Genomic DNA, 25,416 nt, shown 5'->3' with positions numbered 1-25,416 from the left:
GCAACTGGGCATACTAACGAATTAATGTAATCATCTATCTTGTGGCTGATATATAAGACCATGTATTTTTAGACCATTTTATCTCATTAGCGACTATTTTAGATCCTCCAAAACCTGTCAGAATTCTGAATTGTTGGCTTCCTTGAGTTTCTCAATAATTTTCTATGCTGACAAAGCAGATTTAGAAGTTCTGAGACTTTAAGTACCAAAAGATAAGGGAGGAACTTGCTCTTATAGCTCACCCCTGCATTTCATTTGGTTTTCTTTTTTGAGCTCAGTTTATGACTTTTATACTTGGAATTGGTTGTACTAGCTAAATATATTTTTCTGCACTGCCTTCTTACTTGGACTTTGTGTAGTCTTCATTGTTTAATAATTAGATCCACTGAGGTTTCCAAATGCCAACATCCTGTAATCCTTCCAGTCACTGTAGAGTCTTCCTCAACAGCTTGCAAAAATTTACTCTTTGAAGTAAATCCCTTCAAAAATCAATCCCTTCAAAAAAAAAGTCCATTTTTGTACTTGCCCTAAATTTCAATTTACATGTGGTATCCCGTTATGAATGAGTTACAAACTACGTATTCCTGAGTATTTTATAGAACTATTTTAGAAGATTAGAATGGTAACAATTTCTTAATTTTTGTTGTGTAAAAAGTGTCAAGTATCTAAGATACCCTCAGAAGTCTGCACAATAATTTATTTTGCCAAAGTGTAGGCTGATTGGAATAAAAATTCATTTTTGATTGTAGGTCTCCTTGTAGACATTATTAGGTCATGTCTTTTGCTGGATTGATTATTTTAGATTATTATTAACAGTAATTATTTTGCTTTTTTAATCTGTTTTGTTTATTTTTTGTTGCTTTTTTTTTTTTTTAAATTGGCAGTAGCTAATGATGAACTGCTGAGTTTAAGTCTCTTTGTATCAGTACATATCCCATCTAGATAGGCCTAATTATTTCTTATCTAAGATAGAAACAGTGCAACACTTTTTGTTTAGTTCAGGTTTTCCTTTAATCTTTTATGGCAGAGTCAACAACTGAACTTTTCCCTTCTTGAGGAACAGAGACTACTTCTGTATTGAAATTCTGCAAATGTGTTAGACCTTCCTCAGTGCGTTAATTAGCGCTGTGGCTGGGTGTCCATGATGGTGATGGCATAGTGAAAACTGCCACAACTTCTCTTCAAGTCTGATAAGCATACCTTCATTTATATTTTACTTGGGATAAATGTCTATTGTGTTGTTTCAGTGTGTTCAAGCATTTGTTTGCTGCTACACTTCATATTTGTGCATGAATTCATACAATGCTACATAGCAATCATTAGACACTAATCACCTATTCACAAGGATAAATGGCAAGCTCTTTCATTTCTGCAGTTGGAATTAAAAAAAGCAGCACTGCCACCACCCATTGAGATTGCACATCGTAGCTGAAAGGTAAGATTGCTAGCAAGATCTGAATAAAATCATACTTTCAGATATCCAGGTTATTTTCCAGAAGCTTCTGCAGTCTAGAAAATAAAAACCTACTTAAGGGCTATCAATTTCATCTATTTCCTTCTCTTCTGTGTTTAATGACAGTTTATTCTAATTACTAGCTAATTTCCTACCCAGTTGTCAATTACTTAATTCTTTCCTTTTTTCCCCTTAGATCTAATGTTTTCTATTGTTTACTAATACTAGGCCTTAATATGCTTTAGAAGACCATACAAATATCTTGATGAATCTTATAATTTTCCTTCTAACTTACTGTAGTTGCTTATTGACATTTGAATGTAAATATAAATGCTAATGATTGAAATTTCGAAGCCAAGTAACCATTCCTATTAATCTCAATGTGAAAAATAGAGCTAAGTTTTCCAAGCTGTCTTTGAAAATCAATCTTTCTGACTGTATAAAATTTCAAAAGTTCCTGTGCATATGGCACTGTTTCAGATTTTAATAAATTAAATCACGTAGAAATACTAATCATTAAGATTCCTTTTCTCTTCAATCCCAGATTTTTTTCTTGAAAAAGTCTCCTGTGTTCTAGCTAGTTGACAGTTTTGAAAGGTCTGCCGTTTCCTGACCACACTTTGAATAGCTTTAGATAAGACTATCAATCGCTTTCATTTCAATTAAAAATAAGCAATGTTGAAAATTATAGAAGTTGTTAAGAGTATTATGTTATTTGTGCACAATGATTCTTTTAACGTTCCCGGGACTGATGAGCCTATCGCTTTAGGTTTGAATGCTCTGAAGGAAGCAGACACTAGACAGAAATCAGAATTATTGACATGTTAGCCTTTGAAAAAAGAAAGGTCAAAGTCTTCATGTAAAGATCGCATTGTGTTTAGATCCCATTTATTTAAATCAGTGACAAAAAAAAATATCCCATAGTTTTCAGTGCAAGAAAGTGTTGATTCTTATGGGAAGTCTTCTCTGTTTGTTGGCGGAGGTGCAAAACCTTAAATCTGCAGGGAAAAAAATACCTTTCAGCAAAGTAATAAAGAGCTCTGGCACTGTTTCTCTGAGCTGGCCCTGGAAAGAATCACATTTGTATTATGAGCCTTAATACTATTTCTGGGGATAAATACATTTATTTTCCACTTTTGAATAATTTACCTTCTTATTTTATAGTAAAAGACATTACTGCCAAAATAGTGTGAACATAATCTACTGTGATTAGATAGCTAGATAACGTATGCAGTAGGCCCAATTAAAATCCTAGATCATTTAAAAAGTACTGAGACTGTTTAAAAGAGCCTTTCAAATAATTTTACAAGTTGAAGAAATAGTTTGATGCAGAGTTGTTGCATGCTCTTGACTGTTTTCATCCCATTGCTTTCTAGTCCCATATTTAAATACAGCATGACTGTAACTCTTCCTTTTTGAATCAAGGAGACATTCTCCTGCACAACCTATTTGGGCGATTTCTGTTCTGAAGATGGATGTAGGTTCTGATACTGGATTTTGAATAAGCTGTTGTGCCCAGTATACTCTATATATGGCTGGGTAAGAGGGAAGGAGTACTACATTGTACACAGAAGAATAAAAAATTCATGACATGCAGAATGGGGTGTTGCATGTTCCCATTAAGCACCCTAGAAATCATCTCTGACACTTTGTAACTTTAATTAGCTGTTTTTCAGAAATCTGTGTCTTGGTGCTTTATATGGCCCTCATTACTATTGTTCTCGGAGCAACTGGAGAACAATTTTTCTCCTTGTAGCATTCCTCCAATCTACAGTCATCTGCTTAGAAGTCTACAAGCACAGATTCAGCCTGGTGTGATCTGTCTGATCATTACACTGTCCATATTACCTCTAAATCTGCTGGTTGCCATATCGGGCAGGGACTAAGAGCTTTCTAATTGTTTTTGTATTGAAAGTATTGAGCAACCTGATCTAGCAGAATGTCCCTGCCTGTGGCAGAGGGGTTGGAACTAGATGATATTTAAGGCCCCTTCCAACCCAAACCATTCTATGACTTTTCTATTCTTATAATTATTTAATACATTTTTTAAGATCTTTCTCTGACCTGTATACTCATCTTTGGACTGCATGTGTGGGGATCTAACTCTGGAGAAGGCTAAGTGTGCTCCCCCCTCAGAAGACTTGAAAGCTTTTCAGATCATTGGTTGTTCAAAAGCAATAGAAAGCCTTCTAATTCACTTAAGCTGCATGCTTTGCCTTTAGAGTCCTGGCCCAGAACGTACCTGATCAGAGAGCTCAGGATTCAGAGCTGTGCAGGGAAGGCCTGTTGTCCTCCCTGAAGTCTCAATGCTGCTGCTCTGGAATCCCTAATAAAATCCCTTCTACGCTACTTTTATGAAAAGTGGAAGGAAAGTGTAAAGAATGGAAAAAACCAGAGATTAGGCCAATTGAATTTTCCTGGTTTCTGTGGAGGGTAACACCTCAGGCTCTTTCCTGTGAGAATTACTATTAAATGTGAATTTCAGTAATAATATTATTAAGAAAAAAATCTTACAAGCACCTTTACTTCAGATGCCACCCATTTACCAAACCTGTCTTCATGGACTACATCTTTTTAGTATATTTTGACACTACAAATGCTTTAGGGGAGGGTGTGATGTTCACTCTTATGCCACCTGATTCTCCTTCATTAGCAGGATCTTTCCATCTTAATTCTACAATCAGTTTCTTTCCACTTCTCTGTACAGAAAATTAGTTGCATCAGAATTGCTGAGTAAGGAAACCTCAAGTTATAGTAAAATTTTATTTATGCTGAATATATAAATGCCAACTAATAATCTTGTTTCTCATTCTATTTTTCTTCTGTATTTGATGTTTGGTAATTGGCCCAACCTGTGTCCTACTGTGGGAGCTTGGCAGAGAAAGAGGGATAAAGAAGGGAGAAAAAGATTTGTAGGTGGCAGGGACAGCTTGTGTATGTGGCTGCATACGTATGGGAGCTGGCATAAAGCGAGGCTATGTGGATGTCAACTGTTTAACTAATACTGTATATAAATCCTTAGCTAGCTGAGAATGTGACCCAAGAAGGGCAAAAGAAATATTTACAGGTGCCCCACTGGTGTTTGATTTCTGTACAGGAGTGATCAGCATGCACTTAATTACTTCCCCAGAGATTATGTCCATGCAAGGGTGAATCATGCAACTCTTGGTTGACACACGGCTGAAAAAAATGGAGTTAGCACAATCCAAAATGGCATGGATTTGTGGTCACAAGGAGAAAAATAAAATGTATATTTACACAACAAAGGTAGGTAGTGAAGGATTTGCTGTTCAGTCCTTATAATGATGAAGGGAGAACATTTTTTTTTAAGTAAAATGCAACTCGAATTGAAAATGAAAGCTAATACATTGCCATTCCACCTCTAGCTGTGATGTTGCTTGATCTGGTAAGTTAAACGGGGTAGAGTGCATGTGACATTATTAGAGAAAAACTAGGCAATAGAGGACAGAGTATTTTAATTGCTCAGAGGAACTCTTCCTCCTGAGTCAGAAATAAAGCTGTCTCTACATGCTGCCAGTGGCAATATGTTGTTGGTGAATTACCCTTTGAATAGCGTCTAACGCAGAAGTTGTGATGATTAGTGGTTATTAGAAACCAAAATGACCTTTTTTTAGGACAAGTGCTTTGGCTGCATCCAGTTTTTGGTAAGTGCTTTACATCTATTCCAGTTTTTCTTGTAGTTCCGAGTGGATGTGTTGTTTTCTTGTTTATTTGCCTGAATCTGTTAGGTGGTGTTGTTTTCCATTGTATTTTGAGTTCCATCTGAGAGACAGCTCATTTAAAGTGGTGGGGGGAAAGCCTCAAAAAGAGACGGTTATTTGATACATACCATCGAAATCCATTTGTAGGGAAGGCACTGGGTTCGTTTGGAAGTAATCCCCTTGTAGGGCTATTGCCAACTTTAAAATACTCTTTTTCTAGTTGAAATGGAAAACCACTTGAAAGGAAAGAACCACTGTGTTTTCAGTTCCATGAATAGTATTGTATGCATGTGATGTTAAATAGATACTCTGTTATCACGTGAATTTTCAGCCGCAGGTTTGCACGTAGGACGTGGTAGCCTGGACATTCACCTCCGCGTACAGCGGGGCGGTTTAGTTTCTCAGGTTGTGGCAGTTTCTGCAGTGGTTCCCGAGGGGTGTTTTTGAACTCTGCATCTCTTGTTTAACATGGCAGCTCGGTGAGTCCAGCTACATTTAACACGTACTGCATTCAGTTTACATTTCGTTTTAAAGAAGTCATTTTTGCTCTCTGCGGAGGCTTCAATTAGAGAGGGCCGAACGACAGGCATGATTACGGCGAGTGGCGGGGATACCAGCGGAGCACTTTGGCGTTTCCGCCAAGGATTTTGCAAATCCTAGATTGATTAATCTGTTTAAACATCTGTGCATCCTCTCGGCTGGGCAACTTAGCCCTGGGTCTCTCTTTCCCCCTTCCCTCCCCTGCCCACCGTGCCTGTGTGTTTGCCCGCTGGCCGCGGATCCGAGCCAGCCGCAGCCCGTCCTGCCGCGCCGCGAAGCGCTTTGCACACACGCTGCCGCCCCGGAACGCTTCGGCAAAGCAGCCGAAACCACCTCCTCGAAACGCGGCTCCCAGTCGCGTTCCGTACTGGAACCGCAGGGGCAGAGCCCACGATCTCGAGAAACCGGAGCGAAGCGGGGCCGGGCGCCGCCGGCGGCCGCGGGGGTGCTGGGGCGCGGCGCCGCGCGTGTCGCCGTCTCTGCCGCACCCCCCCCCCCCCCCCCCACCCGAATCTCGCCCCCCCCCGGCCCCGCCGCCGCTCCCCTCGCCTGTCCCCCCACTTCGCGAGGCTCCAGCTCGCCCCCTTGACGTCATGTCTGTGGCGAGGCCCCGGCAGGCGCAGTGAAGGCGGGCAGCGTGTTCAACTTTCAGCTCGAGTCCGGCGGCTCCTCACGCCGCGCGCGGGGGGCTGCGTGCAGCCGCCGCAGCTGGAACATCTGGAAGCGTTCAGGGTGTCTGTCTGTCGGCGAGAGGGAGAGAGCGGGGAGCGAGCGCGCTGAGGGAGGGGAGGGAGTAAGGGGCTGGGACTGTGCTCTCTTCCTCTGCAGAAACAGCTCCCTGCCAACACAACGCGCTCAGAATGGCTTTGAAGAGGAGGAGCAGCAGCGTTTGAACATCCTTTTTTTTTTTTTTTTCTCTTTTTTTTTTTTTTTTTTTTCCTCCTTTTCTTACTCTTGTAGTTGGTGGATTTTAAAAAAGACATTTAACCCTCAGAGGTTTGTCCTGGATGCTTTTGCTTTTTCTTTCCCCCCCCCCCCCCCCATCCACCTCCCCACCCCTTCTCGTTTCCCCCCTTCCTGTTCTTTTTTATGGTTTAACAGCCAGAGGTGCTGTGCTAAATTCTTGGAAGGGGCCCGGATGTACTGAGGATGCATTGCAATTTCACTAAAGGAGGCAGTAGTGGAAAGGATCAGTTTTTGGTGTTTGATGCAATAATGGGAATCAGGTAATAATAAAAGGGGAAATTCTGCAGCTCTATTCTTCCTTGAATTTTACCAAGCCGATTTTCGGAGGGATTAACCTGGACTCGTTTTAAATGGTCAATGAAAACAAGAGGATGTACATTCCAGAGGAAAACCATCAAGGTAAGCCTGAGATTTACCTCCGAGGTTCTAGCAACCGTTCCCTCCCCTCGCCTTTGTCCCTAATTTCTCGGTTCGGTTCAGCCGCTGCCACAGCCAGCGGCAGGCGGAGGGGCCGGGGCAGAGCACAGCCTCCCACACCGCTTGCCATTCGCAGCACACGGCTCCCCTCAACCGGCTGTGCTGCAGGGAGACCCCCACCCCCTCCCCCCCGCCCTGGGTGGGGGGAACGGGTGTTTCATAGGAAAGCCCGGGCAAAGAAAAGTTGCTTTAAGTCACCGTCGTCGCCTTCCGAGGCGGAGGGGCGAGGAGGGGCGCCCGGCGAGGGGGCGAAGCGAAGCCGCGGGGCAGCGCGCTCGCCCGTGGCAGGGGAGGATGAACTCGCAGTGCGGCCAGAATTAGGGGATTTTTCTCAATTAATGTCGTCCCGGTCCTCCTAACCCCCATCTAGGTTCGTCTTCCCAAAACACCGGGAGAGGAGCCCATCCCTTCTCTTACGCTATTTCTAATCTCTCACACGAAAGGGGAGGGGAAGAGGGCATTATCTATTTACACACATATACACCCTACACGCGCACGTACTGAGAGAATGAGGGACACCGGGGAGTGCCTGTATTTAAAGTTGGGTTTTACTCGGGGCAGTGATCTCTCGCTGAGCTCTTCTCCGAATCGCCCGCATCATGGATCCCAACCCGTCCTGCTGCTCCTCGGCATTAGCAAGCGTCCCCCGCTATTCCCTGTAGTAAAACTTTGTTTGTCCAAACTCCAGAAGCCTCCCCTTCCCCCGCCCAACCCAGATCTGCCGTTCCTGAAGTTATTTTTATCCTGTTACCTGCCTGTTGTCACCCCCCCTCCCCTCTCCTCTCCTCCCTCCCCTCCCTTCCCCACCAGCCCTGGCTGCACACACACGTCGGTATTGCAGAGCAGACAGAGCCATTTCCTCCCCTGGGCGAGTGAGGAGCGGTGCCGGGCTGCCTCTCCTTTCCCTGCAGACACCCCCCCCCCCCCGTCGCCCCAGCCTCCGCCAACTTCTTCCCCATCTCCCCCCTTGGCCCTCGGCCTTGCCCTCCAGGGCAGCCCCTCCCTCGCCCGGGGCTGATTCGCCCTCCTGCAAACGTGCCCACCCCCAGCTGTGCTGGAACACTTGCCCTGGGTGCAAGGAACCCCCCCCCGGGGTGGGGGGGCGGCCCAGCGGGGCCCCCCCAGGCCCGATTTGCTCCCTGGGTGCCCCCCAAGCAAGGGCAGCGGGGGGGGGGGGGGGGTGTGTGCAGCTGGGGAGGTGTATTAGCGCTGTGGCAGCCCTTAATTGTGTGTGTGGGGTAATGGGTTTCAGAGACAGCACCACCCTCCTTCCGATTAAATAGAAATTGAAAAGAAAAGAAAAAAAAACCAACAACCTTGCACCCCCACCCCTAGCCACTCTATCAAAATGAGGTGGGAGGGGAAAGGAAGCAGCCCCTGATCCAGAGTGCTCCTTCAAGTGGGAGCGAGTCTGCAGCACATGCATTCGGCAGGCATAATTGGGCTGCTCTTCCTGGACCAGAGCTGATAAAGTGGACAAAGAGCTCAGCCTCCATAGCACTGTGCCAACGCTATGGCAACCTAAATCCAGCTCCCTCCTTATCAGCTGCAGTGATTATATAATTGGAGGAACAGTTTTGCATCTGTCTCTTGGTGCGGATTGTCATTACTCCCAGGTGAAAGAGCAACTTCTAAAGCAAACAGAAAATCAGCCAGGTGGAAGAAAGTTCTGTTCCCTGGTAGTGCTCGGGCTGCCATTTATTTACAATCTATTTTTATTATGTGCAAACAGTGCCTGAAAGGTTAATTTGATCAGTAGTCAAGAAAACCTGGTGGCAAGGAGATGGGAGCAAACCAATCACAATGTGGAACGGAGTAATTAAAGCAACCATGGATTTGCAGTGGCAAGGTAGAGATAAAAAAGATGAGGGAAAGGCAAAGCTAGGTCTGTGATTCTACTTTGCTCCTTGCTTATAAGAGAGAAGATTGATTTGGATAAGTCCTTGTTTTTGCATCCTTCTCAGTTGCTGGCAGCAAGGTGAACGTTCCAGGTACAAATTTTTGTTCCAAGACAAATTTTTATCTCTGTTCTTCAGATGTGACTGGCATGACTAGGCTGACATGGCTAGGCCTCTGCTGGCAGTTGCTTTCTGCACATGTCTGTTCTCAGTTAGCCCCTTATCAGCCTACCTGAACAGCCTTACGCTTGGCAGCCTGGGCAGCAGGGGAGCTGGCGTAGTAGTGGCTTCCTTAAAATAAATAAATAAAGTATGCTAGAGGCCATTAGTTAAATTGTGAGGACTGTGGGGAAGAGGAATTGCATTTGAAAGCGCTTTGTTGACTTCTTGACTGCTAATTGGGGTAGCTTTGTAATATACTTATTTTATGCTTTAAATGAGACTTGGTACACTGGAAAGCTTTCACCCTAAAGTAAGAATTGCCTATTTTTTTTGGATGTTAAAATACGAATTTACTGTGTTTTCATTGCAGTCTCCTATTGCACAAAGAAAAGGGAGCTGCTAGTATTATTTGTTGATGCTGAGATGCTTTTCAATGTTTTTCTGCTACACAATGGAATATGTTTTTATAGCAATTAATTATTCATTATTATCATAGAGCATGTGTTTATCTAGAAAATTTTTAAAACCTACCTGACGAGCCCCAGAAAAAGCTTTCAAAACTAACTGCATCACATTTAATGCACATGTGGGACCGGGTGGAATCCTAGATGGGCATCTTTAATGTGTTCCCTCATAATATTTTGAAAACTAGCTCTCATAATACAAGATGGAAAATCAGTTTGCAAACCCACGTTTTACAGGCCCCTCAAGGGAGGGACCAGAATGAGTCAACCTGGCCTCTGGTGTTGCAAGTTTGAATCTCAAGTGTAGTTTATACATCTACTTAAATTTCTCTGCTTGGGATTCTGGCGTTTGGCGGGATCTCTCCTGGGGAGATTTGGTGACCAGCCAGGAAATGAAACAAAACCAGTAGTTCTGTGTCTTTCGGTTCCAGGGATGAGGTGGGGAGGCAGAGGGGGGGTCCCGGTGCTGCCTCTCCCAGGAGGTGGCACTACAGGGCCGCGGAGCCCGGAGCTGTGGCGATGCTCCAGAGGGGTCTGGCAGAAGACACCTCTTGGTCTGCTTCATCCCTCCCCTGCTTTTCGGGAGGAAAGGCCAAATGTAGCGCTGATAGGTACGCATCTATCCCGGAATAAAATGTATTAGGATTGAAGAGCCCCTGGTAGGTCATTTATTCTATATAGTACTGATTGTGTGAGTGAAAAGCCGTTTCTGATACCATGTCTGAACTACCCTTCCTTCAATTTCAGATAATGCCTTTGGGCTTTGTCCTTATTGCGTATTTTGAACAGATTTCTACCTGCTGCTTGTAAAAAAGAACCCCCTCGGGTATTTGTCAACCATAATTAGGTCTTCTTGCAACCTCCTTTCCTAACCCACACATATTCTGTTCTTGAAATCTTTCCCTGTAAGACACTCTTTTCATAGTCCTTGTATCTTTTGTATCTGTTAAATTAGGAACTAATTAGTATACCTTTTATTTCTCGGAAGTCTATTGAAAGCGAGAGGGTCAAGTCACAGGCATAGTCCCTAATGCATTTTCTGACCTGAAGTGAGGGTCAAACCCACAAATATCCCCCTTAACTTTGCAGGTATAAATACAGAGGTGATTGTGCACACTTCACAGCTGATTTCAGTTGAACAGTTGAAATCTGTCCCATGCTGTGCTACAAGACAAAACCATTGGAGAGATAGACTGGAATGTATTGTATGTTTGCTTTAATTTTCTGCTCTATTTTCAGAATGCCAGTTTTATTTCCTGCATTTTTTTGGGGCAATGCTTTCACATGTAGGAGAAACCGTACTCTTTCCACGGTGACAAACTGATCAGATTACAAACTCAGTCTTCGTTTTTGAGTATTTGTTTTTGTGCTCTCGTTTTGCTGTAATAGTTTGTCAGAACAGTTGTGGAGTATAAAGAATAACTTTAAGTGGTTTGAAATGGCTTATATTCAGGATTTTTTTGGGGAAAAAAACCTGAATCCCTGTTTTAAAATGCAGCACTAAAATTCCCCCACTGATTTAACAATGAATGCTTGTATGTATAAAGTACTGGGAACTTTCAGTGTTAAGTGTTTAATTCAATCTAATATGAAATAGCTGTGTAATATAAAAATATTTAATATAATGCTAAATAACAGTACTTAAACATTCTGTGTAATACAGTGCACTGCATTTACTTGTGAAAGTTGCCAGTAGAGTCTTCAAAAAAGTATTTAAGTGCTTTCGACCATTTCCTATCCTTAAAAGGAGTATTTAAGTACCCTGCTGAAGGCATGGAATTTAAAGTATATACTTTTGAAAGATTTTCTTTGAAATAATCTTCAGTCGTGGAGACCAATTTGGGTTAGGTCACCATCAGCATTCCTGCTGATTGGCTCTTCCTGAAGTTTGTGAGTTTCTGCTGTCAAGAACACTTAGTTGTGAAGACCTAGCTGGTACATGCTCTGTGACCAGGACACCCTCACGAACCCACTCTTGGTTGCATCTCTGCTCTGCAATCAAGTATGGTTTTAGGGCTGTGTCTGTGTAAATCACTGCAGCAGATGTGACACACCCTTGCCATGTGAAATTAATTTATCTTACCCAGATATTTACTTTGAATTATTTGTCCTCATCTTTTTGTGTTGTTTCCTCAAAACACTTTAGTTCAGAGAACACGTCATGTAACGGCAATATCACCATGTGTGCTTAGGTTTGGCTTTCTTTCCATTTTGTGGAAAATTGGTCTACATACATGCTTAAACTAGGATTCATCTGAATGGCAATCACTCTTAAATTTACTTTTTGCTGGTGTGTGTGCATGTGTGAATAGTCACCATGGCTGTTTGATTCCCTAGGAACTGTCTTGTTTAACCCTTTCTGGGATTTAATTCAAGGGACAGACAAACTGAAGTTCAGGAAGAGCAAGTACAAGATCTCTTCTGAGCAAATGTGTTCTCTAGATTTATTGTCTATCAACCAGCATAACAGATGTGACTATGTGCCGTAAAAGTCTCTTAAATTATTGAAAACAACAAATCAGATCAAGACTGAAGAAAGCTTTTACCAGTGGCAGATATATGCTTTACAAAACATAATGTTATTATATGGTACAATAGCCTATTTCTTTTTATGACCATAGACAAACCCAATATATATTTTGAGTCGGTCATTTATCTGAAACACTGTTTTGTTTTTTTTTTTTTTATTTAGATAATGGGGCTGAAATGAATATGAAAGTATATTAATTAAAATGTTTATTACTGGATTTCAGCATTATTAATTTAGGGAAAGAAGACAATATTAAGCATTCAGACATATTGGTTACCACTGAATACTTTTCCTTTTGATATAGTTCGTCTATTACCTAACATAAAATCGGTGCATTTTTCTTGTGATTTTAATTTTTAAAAAACTTCCATTAGTAATATTTACCATTTTCACATAATACCTTCTTTATTGGAGTAAAAGCATCATTGTGCATTTAAGGTACTTGAGTATTTTTTTTCCTCATCCTTCCCTTTTTTTCTTATGGGAGAGGAAGTCACAGTCAGTCTTCTGTGCAGAGAGCATGGTGATGGGCTTATAGTGCTTTTGCCAGAGAGCAGGTGTAGTTTTAGGTGATAGAGTGGTCCTGCTGGGAGCTCTGAAATGCAGTGATGAAGTTATATGATCACAAGGGCACCTGTTGCTATTGCAAGGTGGCTGTGGAATAAATCATGGTGTAGTTGATAGTATATATAAATCTTTTTCTGAAAGAGTCCTTGGAAGAGTTTCTGTCGGTTTCCGTGGATGGGATAGAATGATAAGTATGATATAAACTTCATTAAGAACTGAGAGGGATTCAGGGTAGCTCTCAGCTGGAAGAGTCACTGGTGTCTCTGTACCGTGTATAGAGATTTCCAGAACAAAAGGCCTTGCTGAATTTCTCCAAGAAACCTAAATAAAACATTAGCTATTGTATGGTTTGGATTGTTGAATTTGACAGTCCATGGGGGATGAGGAGGAAACGAAGGAGAAAATATTAATACCTGTATTGTAGAAGGTGAAAGAAGATTTGGTGGAATCACATTTTGTTTTTATTTAGCCATATTGGCAGTTGTCCACATATCAAGGTTGAATTATTGTGATCTACAGCTGAGAGATTATTATCACGGTTCATGCTCAAGAGAAGCTTAGATTGAGGGGAACCCACTATGATGACTTTGAAGCTGGTCTGCTCTGTATGTTACCTTCCCAGGCATCTTTCTCAGAAAGGATAGTTCTGGGAGACACTGCTCTTGCTGATATGTGTTTCTCCGCAAAGAATTGCATTTCTAAGGAGTGGGGGTTAAATAAAATCATAATGTAAGATGGAAGGAACCTGCAGAGGTCAGGTGGTTCAACACCCTGCTCAAAACAGGTCTAGTTAGCTGAGGTTGCTCAGGGCTGTGTCTAGTAAAATCCCAGATGTCTCTGAGGATAGAGCTGCCACAAACTCAGTGGGCAGCCTGTTACAGTATTTAACTACCATCGTGGTGAAAAACAAACAAAAACCCCAACACGTTTTTCCTAGTATCTACTTTGTATATTTGAATCGGTATATTTTTAAGATGGAGAGCTAATTTACATATGTCAGCCAATAGCCAAACTTCAACCACATTTCTGTGTTTAATTAGACATACAGTGACCATTTGTTGAAACTTCCAGATGGAGGACTTGAGGGACTTCAGCCTCAATGCCTCACACCAGTTTGAGTAGTTTGCTTGGTTTTTTTTTGGAAATTGTATCATACTTAATAGATGATGTGCGACAAGCTTGCAGTCTCAATTGCTCTGATAGACACAGTGAGTTTGTATGTGGGTTGTTTGCCTGCGCTGTACTAGGATAGCTTTCATGCAGAACTGTGGCTAGAGACAGAGAACATATAATGGTAAGGTGGTAAAAATCTGAGTAGTTCACTTTAATGTTCCAATACATGTTAACATATCAGGGTGATAGATGGATCCTGCTATAATGTACAAATGTTTAGATGAATCTAATTGCTTACTGTTGGGGTGCATATATACCCACACATAAAATCACCATGGAGGTGATGACTATGGGGCTTGAATCCAAACAGCATTGGGGTCTGAACTTTTATTTGGATTCCTTTTCCCCCACTGACTAAAGAAAATAGAGATAACTGCTAATGGATGTTCTATGGGATGTTAGAAGCTTATATAGGAATGCTAAGACTGTGTCTTTGTAGAGGACTTCTGTAATTTTCCTTTATTTTGTGTGGTGTGTGTGTGTGGTTGTTTTAGACTCAGATATTAAGTGCCAAATCTCAGTGGCTGTCTCAGCAGTCAAAACATTCAGAATCCTTGAAAAGAGACCAGCAAGTTGACTCTCTTTCAACAGCTGGGAGGAGTTATCAGAGTACCAGTTAAAACTTGGTCTGTGGAAAAAAAAAAAGAAAAAGTTATTTAACCTGGCACCTATAGGGAAATAAAATAACTTCACAAGACTGATCAGTTTCCTGAGCTAGGCACCATCTAACTTAGCACAGTTACGAGGGAGGAAAAATTTGCTGCTTTAAGAGAGAAAAGTAAAATAAAGTAATTCTTAAGGGTGACTGGAGTGTTAATGATTTTCAAACCAGACCCAGAAATGAGACCAAAAAAATCTGGCTAATCCCCTGGGAACTCTTTGCATCTTGTACATAATCTTAAGAGTTAATTGTTTTAAGGAAAATATTGTCTGAGATCCATCTAACCTTAAAGGATGCTTCATCATATGTTTAAAATATGCTTCTCGAAATGATATTGTTATTTATCCTAAATTTTTCAGGTTTCCAGCTCATGATGTGGATAGTTGCCTTTGGGTATTTTGGAAAAAACAATTAAATATGACTGAACATGACATTATAATTACAAAGTAAATATGCTCTAATTGAGTAATTAACTCAACATTTCTTCCTAAAGGCATTGTAGGAATGAATTCATGTTACTGATCAGATTTCATATTCTTTCTTCCAAAGGAGAAAGAAAGACTTCCATTCTTTATTATGGTTGGCTAGATGTAAGACTTCTTAAGACTCCTCAGTTCTTTTTTAAATTTAATATGTATTTTCTTTTTGTGCATCAGATGATCCTCCAACACTTTGTCAGATGAAATAATCTTTTAAATATACAAAAAGAGTACCTGTGTGTCTCTGCTTGCAAGTCGCTCCAGCTCTGCTAGGTACGAGCTATATTCTGCTTCATGTGTTATCTGCAAAAATAATAATTCTTCTGAAATCGAAATTTGTATGATATATTTGTTAGTAGTAGAGTTCATTGATGTTAGATACAGAAACACTACAATGGACTGTGTGAGAAGCAATGGAGTCCAGGGGAATTCAGGAATTAAAATTGATGTTTGGAGATAAAGGAAAAATAAATTATTGAACTTAAATACACTGCATAATGTGTTTATGTTGAACTGTATGTTTAAGTCTGATACAGATTGACAAATACCAGGAAGCTGAAATTTAAGACTGATTTGCAGTGCCTAACTTTGCTGTGTTTTCTATCTTGTAGCTTTCATACAGTTCCCCAAAGAACCTTTTCTATGCAGGCCCATTATGTAAATATTAGAAATTTAGATTTAGTTAAGTATGAAGGGGTCTGATTTCCTTGGGATGAATTTAACTTATTGACAGCAAAGTTAAAAAATTAAGTCAGATAAGCCTGAGTGCTATTAAGAAAACAGAGGAAATCCATAGTATTCATTACTTCCTCGAGTTGTAAACAAATAGATTTATGTGTAGGGAGGAAAGCTTTACCTGAGTGCTGAAATTCTCATATGATACTTAAATTGCCTATTATTGCTGATTTATAAATTGTATGGATGCACAGACTGTTTTCAAGTGTAATTTAAATTTGAATTGGTGTCTTTAGAGAGAAGTAAAATGCATTTATAGAGTGAAAATTGAAAGTGATCAGGTTTAATTGTGGTTTGAATGGAACTTTTGTATGACTGTATTCAGGAGCAACAGGCAGGAGTGAATTCTATGACATTTTTACATCACTTTGACTTAAATGAAAATACATCAGTTAGATTTGGTGCAGGCAGTATCAAAATTGAATTCTTAAATCAGTGAATGTCTTGAGTGATGTAACTCTATCTTTTATTTGTCAGATTCTCACTGACTTTGGCTCAATTGCACAAATCCTGTGAGTGTGAAGAGTTTGTTAGCAGCTGTTTGAGATGTGGTAGTCCTGTACATAGCAGTATACTCTGCTGAACTCTGAAACATGTTTCTCTACAGTTTTCTTTGAAGAGAGTTTGTTATTTGTTAAATGTTATGATGCTTATTGCTTAGATCAAAATTGGGGAATCTAAAATTCCTGGGAAGTTCATAAGGGACTGTGGTGAAGCTTCATTTTTTTTTTTTTTTTTTTTTTTTTTTTTTAGTTTACATTATGACTCAGAAGAGTTGTAGTTTAATTTTAATTTTGGATTTGAAAACAAATGCAATGGCGTAGTGGTGACTGGAATAAAGAGAGTATCAATTTGTCAGTAAAGAGAGTGTCAATTTGGCCATTATAGCAAAACTCAGAAATAAAAGAAGAGAGTGAAAGATTGGGATGAAATGGCTTGAAGGCTTTTATCCACTTTAAGGCAAAGGGTGTCAAGAAAGATCATAAGAGATGAAAACTTGTGTCCTAATTTGCATGCAGTGATAAAAGCTGTTATGCATGCCAGGAAGTCAGTCAAAAAATAACTAGAGATACTTGCTGCTGGCAGTTCCTAAACACAGCTAAAGTGTTTTAAAATAAAATTTAAAAAAAAAGGGTCAGATATCAAGCTTCAGAAAACTTGAGCAAGGATCTCTACAGGTGCTCGGCAGAATCTCCAGGAATGTATCTTCGTGCATGGTCAAACTTGAAGCACTTTAAAAGAGGTCACATCTTAAAATACAAATAATTCAACAAAACATTGCAAGAAGATTTTAACACTGATAATGTGACTTCTGTTACTTCCTATAAACATTATGCTTAGACGTTTTCTTAAGTGCTTTTAATTTGCAGTGTGAGTTACACAAGAGTATTTCTGTCAATAGGTATTTGACTAGAACATACATCCTGCTGTCTTAATGCAAAGCTTGTATTGAAATAAGTTTTTGTTTGAATTTTTTGGTATGTATGGGTCAGCAGTTTTCTATCTGTTTTTAAAGTACTTGGCATTCTTGCTGAGAACTTTGCTGTTATCTTCCTGTGCCTCGATTTTGCTGTTATTGCACCAGAACACTTTTTTAATTTTTATTTTGAGTTATGTATTTATGAGATTTTGTCTGGTGTGCTTTAAGGTGGCTTCTCATGGAGAACATCAGTCCATAGAATAGAGAACTAGGTTGGACTGAACGTTGGTAAGGACTTTGGCATGTGTGCTGTAGTGCCAGAGGATGCATTATTTACAAGAATTATGGATTAGGAAACCCTATATGGAGTCAATTCTACAAGTATGAGAGAGCAGGAAATTTATTCTTATAGCATGTATCAGTGGTGTTTTGATACTTCAAAAATAATGTGATGTAAGGCTATACAGATGGCTTAATATATGGGTGAATTTTATTGCTTGTCTCCCTATGTCAGTGTTGAAATACTATTTTAAAATATTATTTAAAGATAGAATTACTGCAGAAGATGGAAAGCCCCACTTGTCATCTTAGGATTTAAACCCCTAGTTCATGTAGCTAGTTGTTTTAATAACAGCAATAGAAAGTATTTAAACCTCATTCTGCAGCTACAAAACACCGAACAGAGAGATTTGACAGATTGTCAGGTGCTATTTGGGAGATTAATGTAAAGACTAGAGTTACGGACATCTAGAGGATCAGACTGTATTTTAATTTGTTTCTGTGTTAGGATGCAGACTTCCAGAAAGTCTGTCATACTTCCACAAAGGCTGTATTTCTTCCCTTTTGAAAGATTGGCAAAGAAATGTTTTCTCTGAAGTTATCTATTCATGTTCTTATTTACATGGTCATGATCCCTGTAGTCTGAACATCTCCCAGTGTTAAAAACTCTATTGCTCATCCCAACGTGCCAGGTCAGTAGGCTTGGAAAATTAATTTTCTTTTTCTTCATTAACTATTTTGTATATGTGTATGTGAAGATATTGCTCTGGGAGGTTCGTGCAAAGAAATTAATATGGCATTTAATTTTAAGGTGATGAGTGTTATGAAATGGCAAGTAGTTAGTGATGTCATCAAGCCTGTAACAGACATGGCAGTACTGGAATGCTCAATCCATCTGTCTGGATGCAAACCAGGGAGAGAAACTCCCGACCTGATCCTGCTGACTGCACAAGCAGGTTTGAATCTTGTGGTATGGTCAGAACAACAGGTTGGGTTGTTGTCCTGGTCCAGCTGTGGTGATCAAGTGCAGATCTCCTGATGGCTACCCCTACACAACTGTTGTTCCATGATTTGTACTGTACCTTTTCAGTTTTGCTGACTCTCCTTTTCTCTGCCTTTGTGCCACTCTTCTCTGTCCAGTCTTCTCCAGAATAAACAATCCACTCCAGCTACCTTTTTTCCCCGCTGGTCCCAGCTTTTCTACATCCATACCCAAATTTCGTGTTTCTGATATCGGTACTCAGTGATCCCGTCCTTATTTGGCATTACTGACCCAGTTACCTGGGCACTGTTTGCCTTGTAATACTCCCCAACAGGACTCCAGTATTTCCCTTCAACTAACTGTGAAGTTTGGTCATCTCTGACTCAACTTCATCTTAACTGTGTGTGGAATTTGGCCATTCCCTACAATACTGCCTGTAACTCTTGTCAGCTTCTTACTCTGTTGTCATGTCTGGTAGTTTTTCATGTCATATCCAGTGGTTTTCCATGTCCTGTTCAGTTACCTAGGTCAGGACTGAGTCATCTGCCTACAGCCCTAATACCAAATATTCTGAGTAGTCTTAACTTTGGCAAGTAAGTGCCGTATATTAATAAGTAAAGAGGATTCTCTTCTTTGTACTTACAATCTTTCCCTGGTGATCAGTGGTTTTATAGTTAGGAGATGTAATGGTCCTGGAAGGAGACCAGTGTCTTAGGTAACTGGAAACAAATGATCAGTCAGGTTTGGTCAGAGATCCACAGGTTTATGATGAGTCAGTGCAGAGATCTTGGCATGAATTTTGAACCTGCTACTTTATCATCAGGTGTGTGTGGTTTTACTCTTGGTTATAAGTTGCAGAGATGAAGTGTGCTTCTCTTGAATATAGATGTTGTCATGATCAAATGTGTATCTGATAGAGAAGGGGACTTATGTCTGGTCTTTCTCTGGGAACTGCACATGGTAGTATGTGGTGAACACAAGGTGTACTTGGTGCTAATGGATAAGAGGAATTGCGCCTCTTTTCCTCCCAACTCTACGCATACTTATCAGTAGGCACCACCATGGCTTGAATAGCAATCTAGATATACAGGCATTTCTAGTTTTATCTACCATCTTTTCAATGTGTGTATCATGGGGCATTTTTATTTTTGTTTTCAAATAGTTGGAAAAAAATTACCTACGCTCCGGAACCATTAAAATGTCTCAGAGATGTCTGCAGTTGCACTGTGCCTACACAGTTGTGTATATATATAGGCAGAAGTATAATTTGCTTAGTGGACCAGAATGCATAAGTGACTGTGATTGGAAGGATCTAGCTGTGTTATGAAAGATTTGGAAAGGAATAGAATAGTATAGTATGAAATAAGAGAGAAATGGTCTGTGTTTTCAGATTGTCATTCTTCATATAGTAAAGCTAATCATTTGGCATAGATTTAATTTTACCTCACTGTAGGTGTTTAAATTGTGTAGTTGGAGCTAATCATCTAGAGTTCATGTATAGTCAGTGGAGAGGAAGGCAGCCATGGCCACAGATTGTTATAGATATCTAAAATAGGTGGGGTGGACTGCTTTTTTGGAGGTATTTAACTGCGCCTTGACTATATAGATAAAGCTTTGATGACTAATTTAGACTACATGTTAGATGTTTAGATTGCTAGGACTAGTGAAATGAATTCCACCTTCTGCATGTGTGTTGATTTCTAATTTTAGTTTTCAAGAACAAAACTGTAGTGTGAAGAAAGGAGTTATGTGACTATAATAAGTTTTAGTAAGTCACCTGTCTTTCAGGTGGTCTGTGTGAATGCAAATACATTAAATGTATATTTTCTGTGTGAATGCATGCCATTAAATAAAAGAGATTGTTAAAGAAAAGCATGACAAGAAAAACAATAACTCTGGAAAAATCTCTGTTGGAAATTCAGGAAAGCTGCTTCTGGAAGAATATCCCCGTCTCCATCTGGGGTGAGAACAATTCATTTTTCCAAAGACTATATTTAGGAGTGGACAATATTGTGAATGCAAAATAGGTAGCTTGAGGAAAGAGATGGGACTTTCCAGGCAGTGTCAGAGAGGGATGCCAAGCATGCCAGAAGACACGGCATCAGAGGAACCATGCTGTAATCAGTTCAATCTGCTTCTCTTAGCTAGCAAGTGTGGTTAGCCAGGCTGGCTGGAATGTACAAAATTTACAAGGAGAGATTAATAGGTAATAACAATGCAGAGCAAGCTCTCTGCAGTAACTCTTTGGTGTGTTTTGTGCTTTTGGGTGAACAAATACAGCATGCCTATTTTGAAAATGCTGTTTTTGAATCATTGCAATCTTATATAGTAACAAGGTCCCAAAGAGAAGGTAAGTTGAGGTGCAAAATTCATTTGATCTTGTTGACTTGGCAACTTTGTTCAACTTTAGATGTGTTGGCTAATAGGCTTCTGCCTGCCAGAGCCTGGAGTACCAAGCAAAATGTGCTGGGCCTATGGTTTCAACCAGAGGGAGAGCCCTTGTCCCTCCAAGATGAAGCTTGAGGAGAAACAGAGATATTTCATTCTGGTGAAATCAGGAGAAAAGGTTAACCCATCTTGGCAGGGCAAGTTTTTATTGTTATAAAGGGTGGCACACACACTTTCTTTATAATACTATATTATCTCAATGAGCATGTATCTTTTCAAAACTACTTCTTCCTGCCACAAGCAGGGATATGAACTCTTTATGTATTATCTCTTCAGAACCTCTTTTCCCAGCACTTACAGTCCTGACTCTATCGTGCTGCCCTTTGCATAGGCTATATAGTGACTGAACACCTGTCGTGCCCTGGAAGAAAGGCTGTTCTGCAGCAGCTATGATGTGTGAAGCAACTACCATGGCTTCCTGAAGACTATCAACAAGAAATTCTGCTCACAGAAATTGTCATCAGCGATGGGGTAGACCAGTTTAAAGTGATACTTGCCCTTCTTTTGAGGTGCTGATAAAATAATTGAGCTTTTTGAACTCAAATTTGAAAATTGGATTTTGAAAATAGGGAGTTTTTGATGAAATAACAACTTTTAAAATGTAGTATTCCTTATCAGTGGCTTCCAGTTTAAGCTTTCTATAGAAATCACAAACATATGCTATGCCTCTATGGAAAGCTCTTCTGTGATTTTGCATAGGGCTGTCTATGATGCTTTCTGTCATCATTTCACCATTTGCTTTTGAATGCTCTTTTACAGCCTGTGCCTGGTAATGATACAATGACTCAAAACTTGAGACAAGAGAATGTTTCAGGAAATGTATAGATTTAAGTGGGAGTAATTTACTTAAAATAACATAACTGTTTTTGTAACACCACTTTTCTGATTAAGCCATTGTGCTGCAAATAAGTTGAAATAAGGACAACAATGGGGATCCCCAGCCTATATGTGAAAATGTTGCATTTATCCCACTACTGGCCTCAATACATTGTAAAAGATATCATTTGACAGAGAAATTTCCAGCTGATGTATTTTAAATATCATCATAATAGCTCCGTGTTTCCTACTGTCCTTGGGCTGACTGTGGATAACAGATTTTTGAGGACATCTGCCAAGCTTAAGAATTTTACCCATCAGTTTCTGAATAGTGCTGATTGAGCACCAAAAGGGACACTATAAAAATACCCAGTCCAGACCTGGGGAGATGAAGTGGAAGCGACCCCTGACATGTCACAGTGAAGTTTTCCACTGGTTAGGCCTCCTTGTTGTTAGCAATGCATACCTTATTAGACGTCTGAGTTTGCTTAGTTACAGCTACCAAATATTTAATCTCATAAGGGTTATTCCAGTTAGTTGAAAGGGTCATGTGTTGTCAAAAATCTTTTACATGCTCATGCTGATAAATTCTGATCAAATTTTTTTAACTGTCTCGTATATAAGACTAAATGATTAAGATATCTTTAGTCTCTCACTGTAAGGTATTATTCCACTCTACCTTTTTTTTGTACTACTTTTTCTCAGATCTTTATTTTATTATTCTTTTTGAGGTGTGGATTCTAGAACTGAGGCCTGAGATGTTGCGTTCTATAGCAGTACTCTATACAGCCATGTTACCTGGATTTTTTTGGCTAACACATAATACAAACTCATTAAGGTCCATGTTGTCTGTATGTTGGTTCACTCTGACCATTAGAGCCAGCCAACTGGCTCTCAGGACAAAGCAGCTCGGTCGTGAAAGAGGAGTTAACTTTCATGCATGCTCTGCCTCCAGAGAGGGCACAATACCAGTGGCAAGCTCCAGAGGTAATGAGATGCTTACTCCTTGTAAATAGGCTGGATATTTCAGGGTTTTGTCTGTGGGTTTTCTTTTTTTTTTTGTCTTTTTTTTTTATTTTTTATTTTTCCTCTCCCGATGAGCAGTAGAAATGCAGAATCTCTTGACCAGTGTTCAGATGCTATCAGAGTAAATGGTCTGTAGGAAATTTCTTGTCTCTTTTGCGATGCTGATCCAATGAAGTGCAGAGCGGCCCAAGAAAGGAACACAAAAGCTTCAGCTTTCACCGCTTTCATGTAATCTGAAAACTATCAGAAAGATGAAGCTCTAGCAGTGACTAGAGCACTAGCTCAATGCCAGTGCTAAAATACTGCCCACTGAGTTCTAAGCAAGTGCTTAACAAACCTGATGTGCATCTGCTCTTGCCACCTTTGGTCTGGTATGTGTAAATTCAGTAATGATCAATGAATCTGCTTTTATATAAGCAGGATTTTTTATTTTTAGAAAGAATCTATAAAGACTGTCTCAAACATTTGTCCGTATCTACTGCAGAAAAGGTCACAGAGAAGCTGATTAACAATGTTTGTATGGACAACCACTGACGTAACAACTATTTCAGGGTTACATGTTACAGCGTTCAACCTAAGATGTAAGCCAAATGTTTTTTCTCATACAGGTGCTTACAAAGACTGTCTCTTGTTAATTTTTCTCACCTTTTATTGCATTTCCCCCCCTTTTCACACTGTTGCAATCTTCTGATTTAGTGTGTTATTTAGTTTGGAAAAACTCTTAACTAGCAGAGCAAGTCAAGAATGCTTGTTTTTGCATCTGGATATTACACATGCTTAATATTCATACTTGGAACATTCTCCAAGAGGGTACCAGTAAATAAAAAATAATGTTAGAGAAAAGTCTTCATGTTAGAGATAGAACATACTACTTTCGATACCAAACAACTAAGTGAAATTATTTTCTTCTATGCAAAGTGATTACAAAAATATGACTTTGAATCTGTTAATGCTGCAGTGTCTCTAGATCACAAACATCTAGTCTGAATAAAAATATGGGGGGGTTGTGTTTTTTTTTTATTATTTGTTTGGGGTTTTTTTGTTTGTTTTTCAAATTGCCTGGTATTATAATACCACCTTGAAATTGAAACAAGCCACTGTTTTCCTTCATTGTATAGCATGGTTTATGTTCATGCAGTTAGTCTTTTTCTCTGGGTTTCTTTTAACGGAAGTTTGCAAGGGCTTCCTTTTCCTTGCTTTGCAGAGCACGTTGCATATGGAGCATCCTCTTGAGAGTCTGTGGATGAAAGGAAATAGATGGATAGGACTGAGGCAGCATTTTTTTTTCTTCCCTTACTTCAAATTTTGCTATTTTTTGCATGATCTCTTTCTAGCCCCTTAATGGTGCCAAGTTACAAAGAGTCCTCCTGATTGAATACTTTTGTCTAAAATTATTCAAAAATAAGATAAAATTAATTAGATGACTGAAATTAGAGGAAACCCCAAACTTATCTATTTTCACTTGCTTAATTCGTAGGATTTGGTAGAACTTTTTGTATAGTCTGTTTTAAAACTTTCCTCTTCCGTTGCTTTTTTTTGATGTTTTGGTTTTACTTCAAGCAGCAGGGAAAAAACCCCCACATTTTAAAAACAGAAAAATGTGTTTTTTAGAACACTAAGATTAATAGCTGAAATCAAAGTCAGTTTTGACACTTGAAACATCTTTTAATACCTTTTCTTTTGAAACTGCCTGCATTTCAAGAAGGGAGTGCATCTTTAATTTATTAGGATATTGCATACATAACCTAAAATTGGGTAAATGCGGTTTAAAATAAATTCTAAGTTTTGCTTTTCTGAGAAGCAACAGATAGTTTTTAGGTGACTGTTTTGTGTGGGTGCTAATGATATAATTTACAGATGTTGTTTTTTCACAAAGTATAATATAGTAGGTACCTGTTTAAATTGGGTATATACTATTCTCTGAAGTTTTATGCCCAATATCTGAATGAACCTTTGATTTGGGTGCCTACTGTGGTCAGTTCATGCAACCTTACCCACAGACTGGGAGATAGTAGTAGTGGTGCAAAGAACGGTGCTGGATAGCCAAAGGGGTTGATGAAATTTTGACCACTTTGAGGAGGCTAAAAGGGAGGAAGGATGTGGACCAGATGACCTTCAGAGATCCTTTTTAACCTGCATTATTGTATGATAATGTGGATTAATGGCTTCCTGATGTGGGTATCACCACTGGGAGGGAAGGCTGGCAGGGAGTACTTACGCCTGTTTAGGAAGGTTAGATATGCACTCTCCTTTTATACACTTGCTAAGCGCTTTTCAACAAACTCTGCCTGCTGTCTGGATTTGTGCAGTTGAACACCACTGACCCCATAAACAGCAAGAGGAAGTAAAAATACTCAGCTGTAAGAATTTGCGCTGTTTATTGTTTATCGGGCTTGATCTCCTCTGAGATCTGGATGCTAAAGGGGTTTCTTGTTTTGCTTTGTTGGTTTGTGTGCCTGTCTTATTGAAATTCCTATTGCCTGTAACTCAGATACAGACCTATATAGAGAGATCTGTGCTTTTTAGTCATCATCTACCTGATGTAACTGGGAACAGACTGCTATTTCTGAACTGAGAATACCATGAGTTGTGGAAGAATTAAGATTGATTTTTCTAGG

The 25,416-nt window shown here is 39.9% G+C and overlaps 1 protein-coding gene across 1 annotated transcript in view; it reads left to right on the top strand.

Moving 5' to 3' along the window:
- Positions 1-6,660: 6,660 nt before the first annotated feature.
- The window catches only part of CACNA1C (calcium voltage-gated channel subunit alpha1 C), a 498,678-nt gene continuing 479,922 nt past the window's right edge, over positions 6,661-25,416 (top strand). The window contains exon 1 of the mRNA XM_042795184.1: positions 6,661-7,080. Coding sequence (XP_042651118.1) covers positions 7,032-7,080 — 49 coding nt within the window. The 5' untranslated portion in view covers positions 6,661-7,031. The remainder of the gene's footprint in view (positions 7,081-25,416) is intronic.

The sequence above is a fragment of the Tyto alba genome, unplaced genomic scaffold (genome assembly GCF_018691265.1).
Source record: "Tyto alba isolate M040663 unplaced genomic scaffold, T.alba_DEE_v4.0 Super-Scaffold_21, whole genome shotgun sequence".
Taxonomy (NCBI): Eukaryota; Metazoa; Chordata; class Aves; order Strigiformes; family Tytonidae; genus Tyto; species Tyto alba.
Note: the sequence above shows the minus strand (reverse complement) of the source record. Positions and strands in the feature narration are given on the sequence as shown.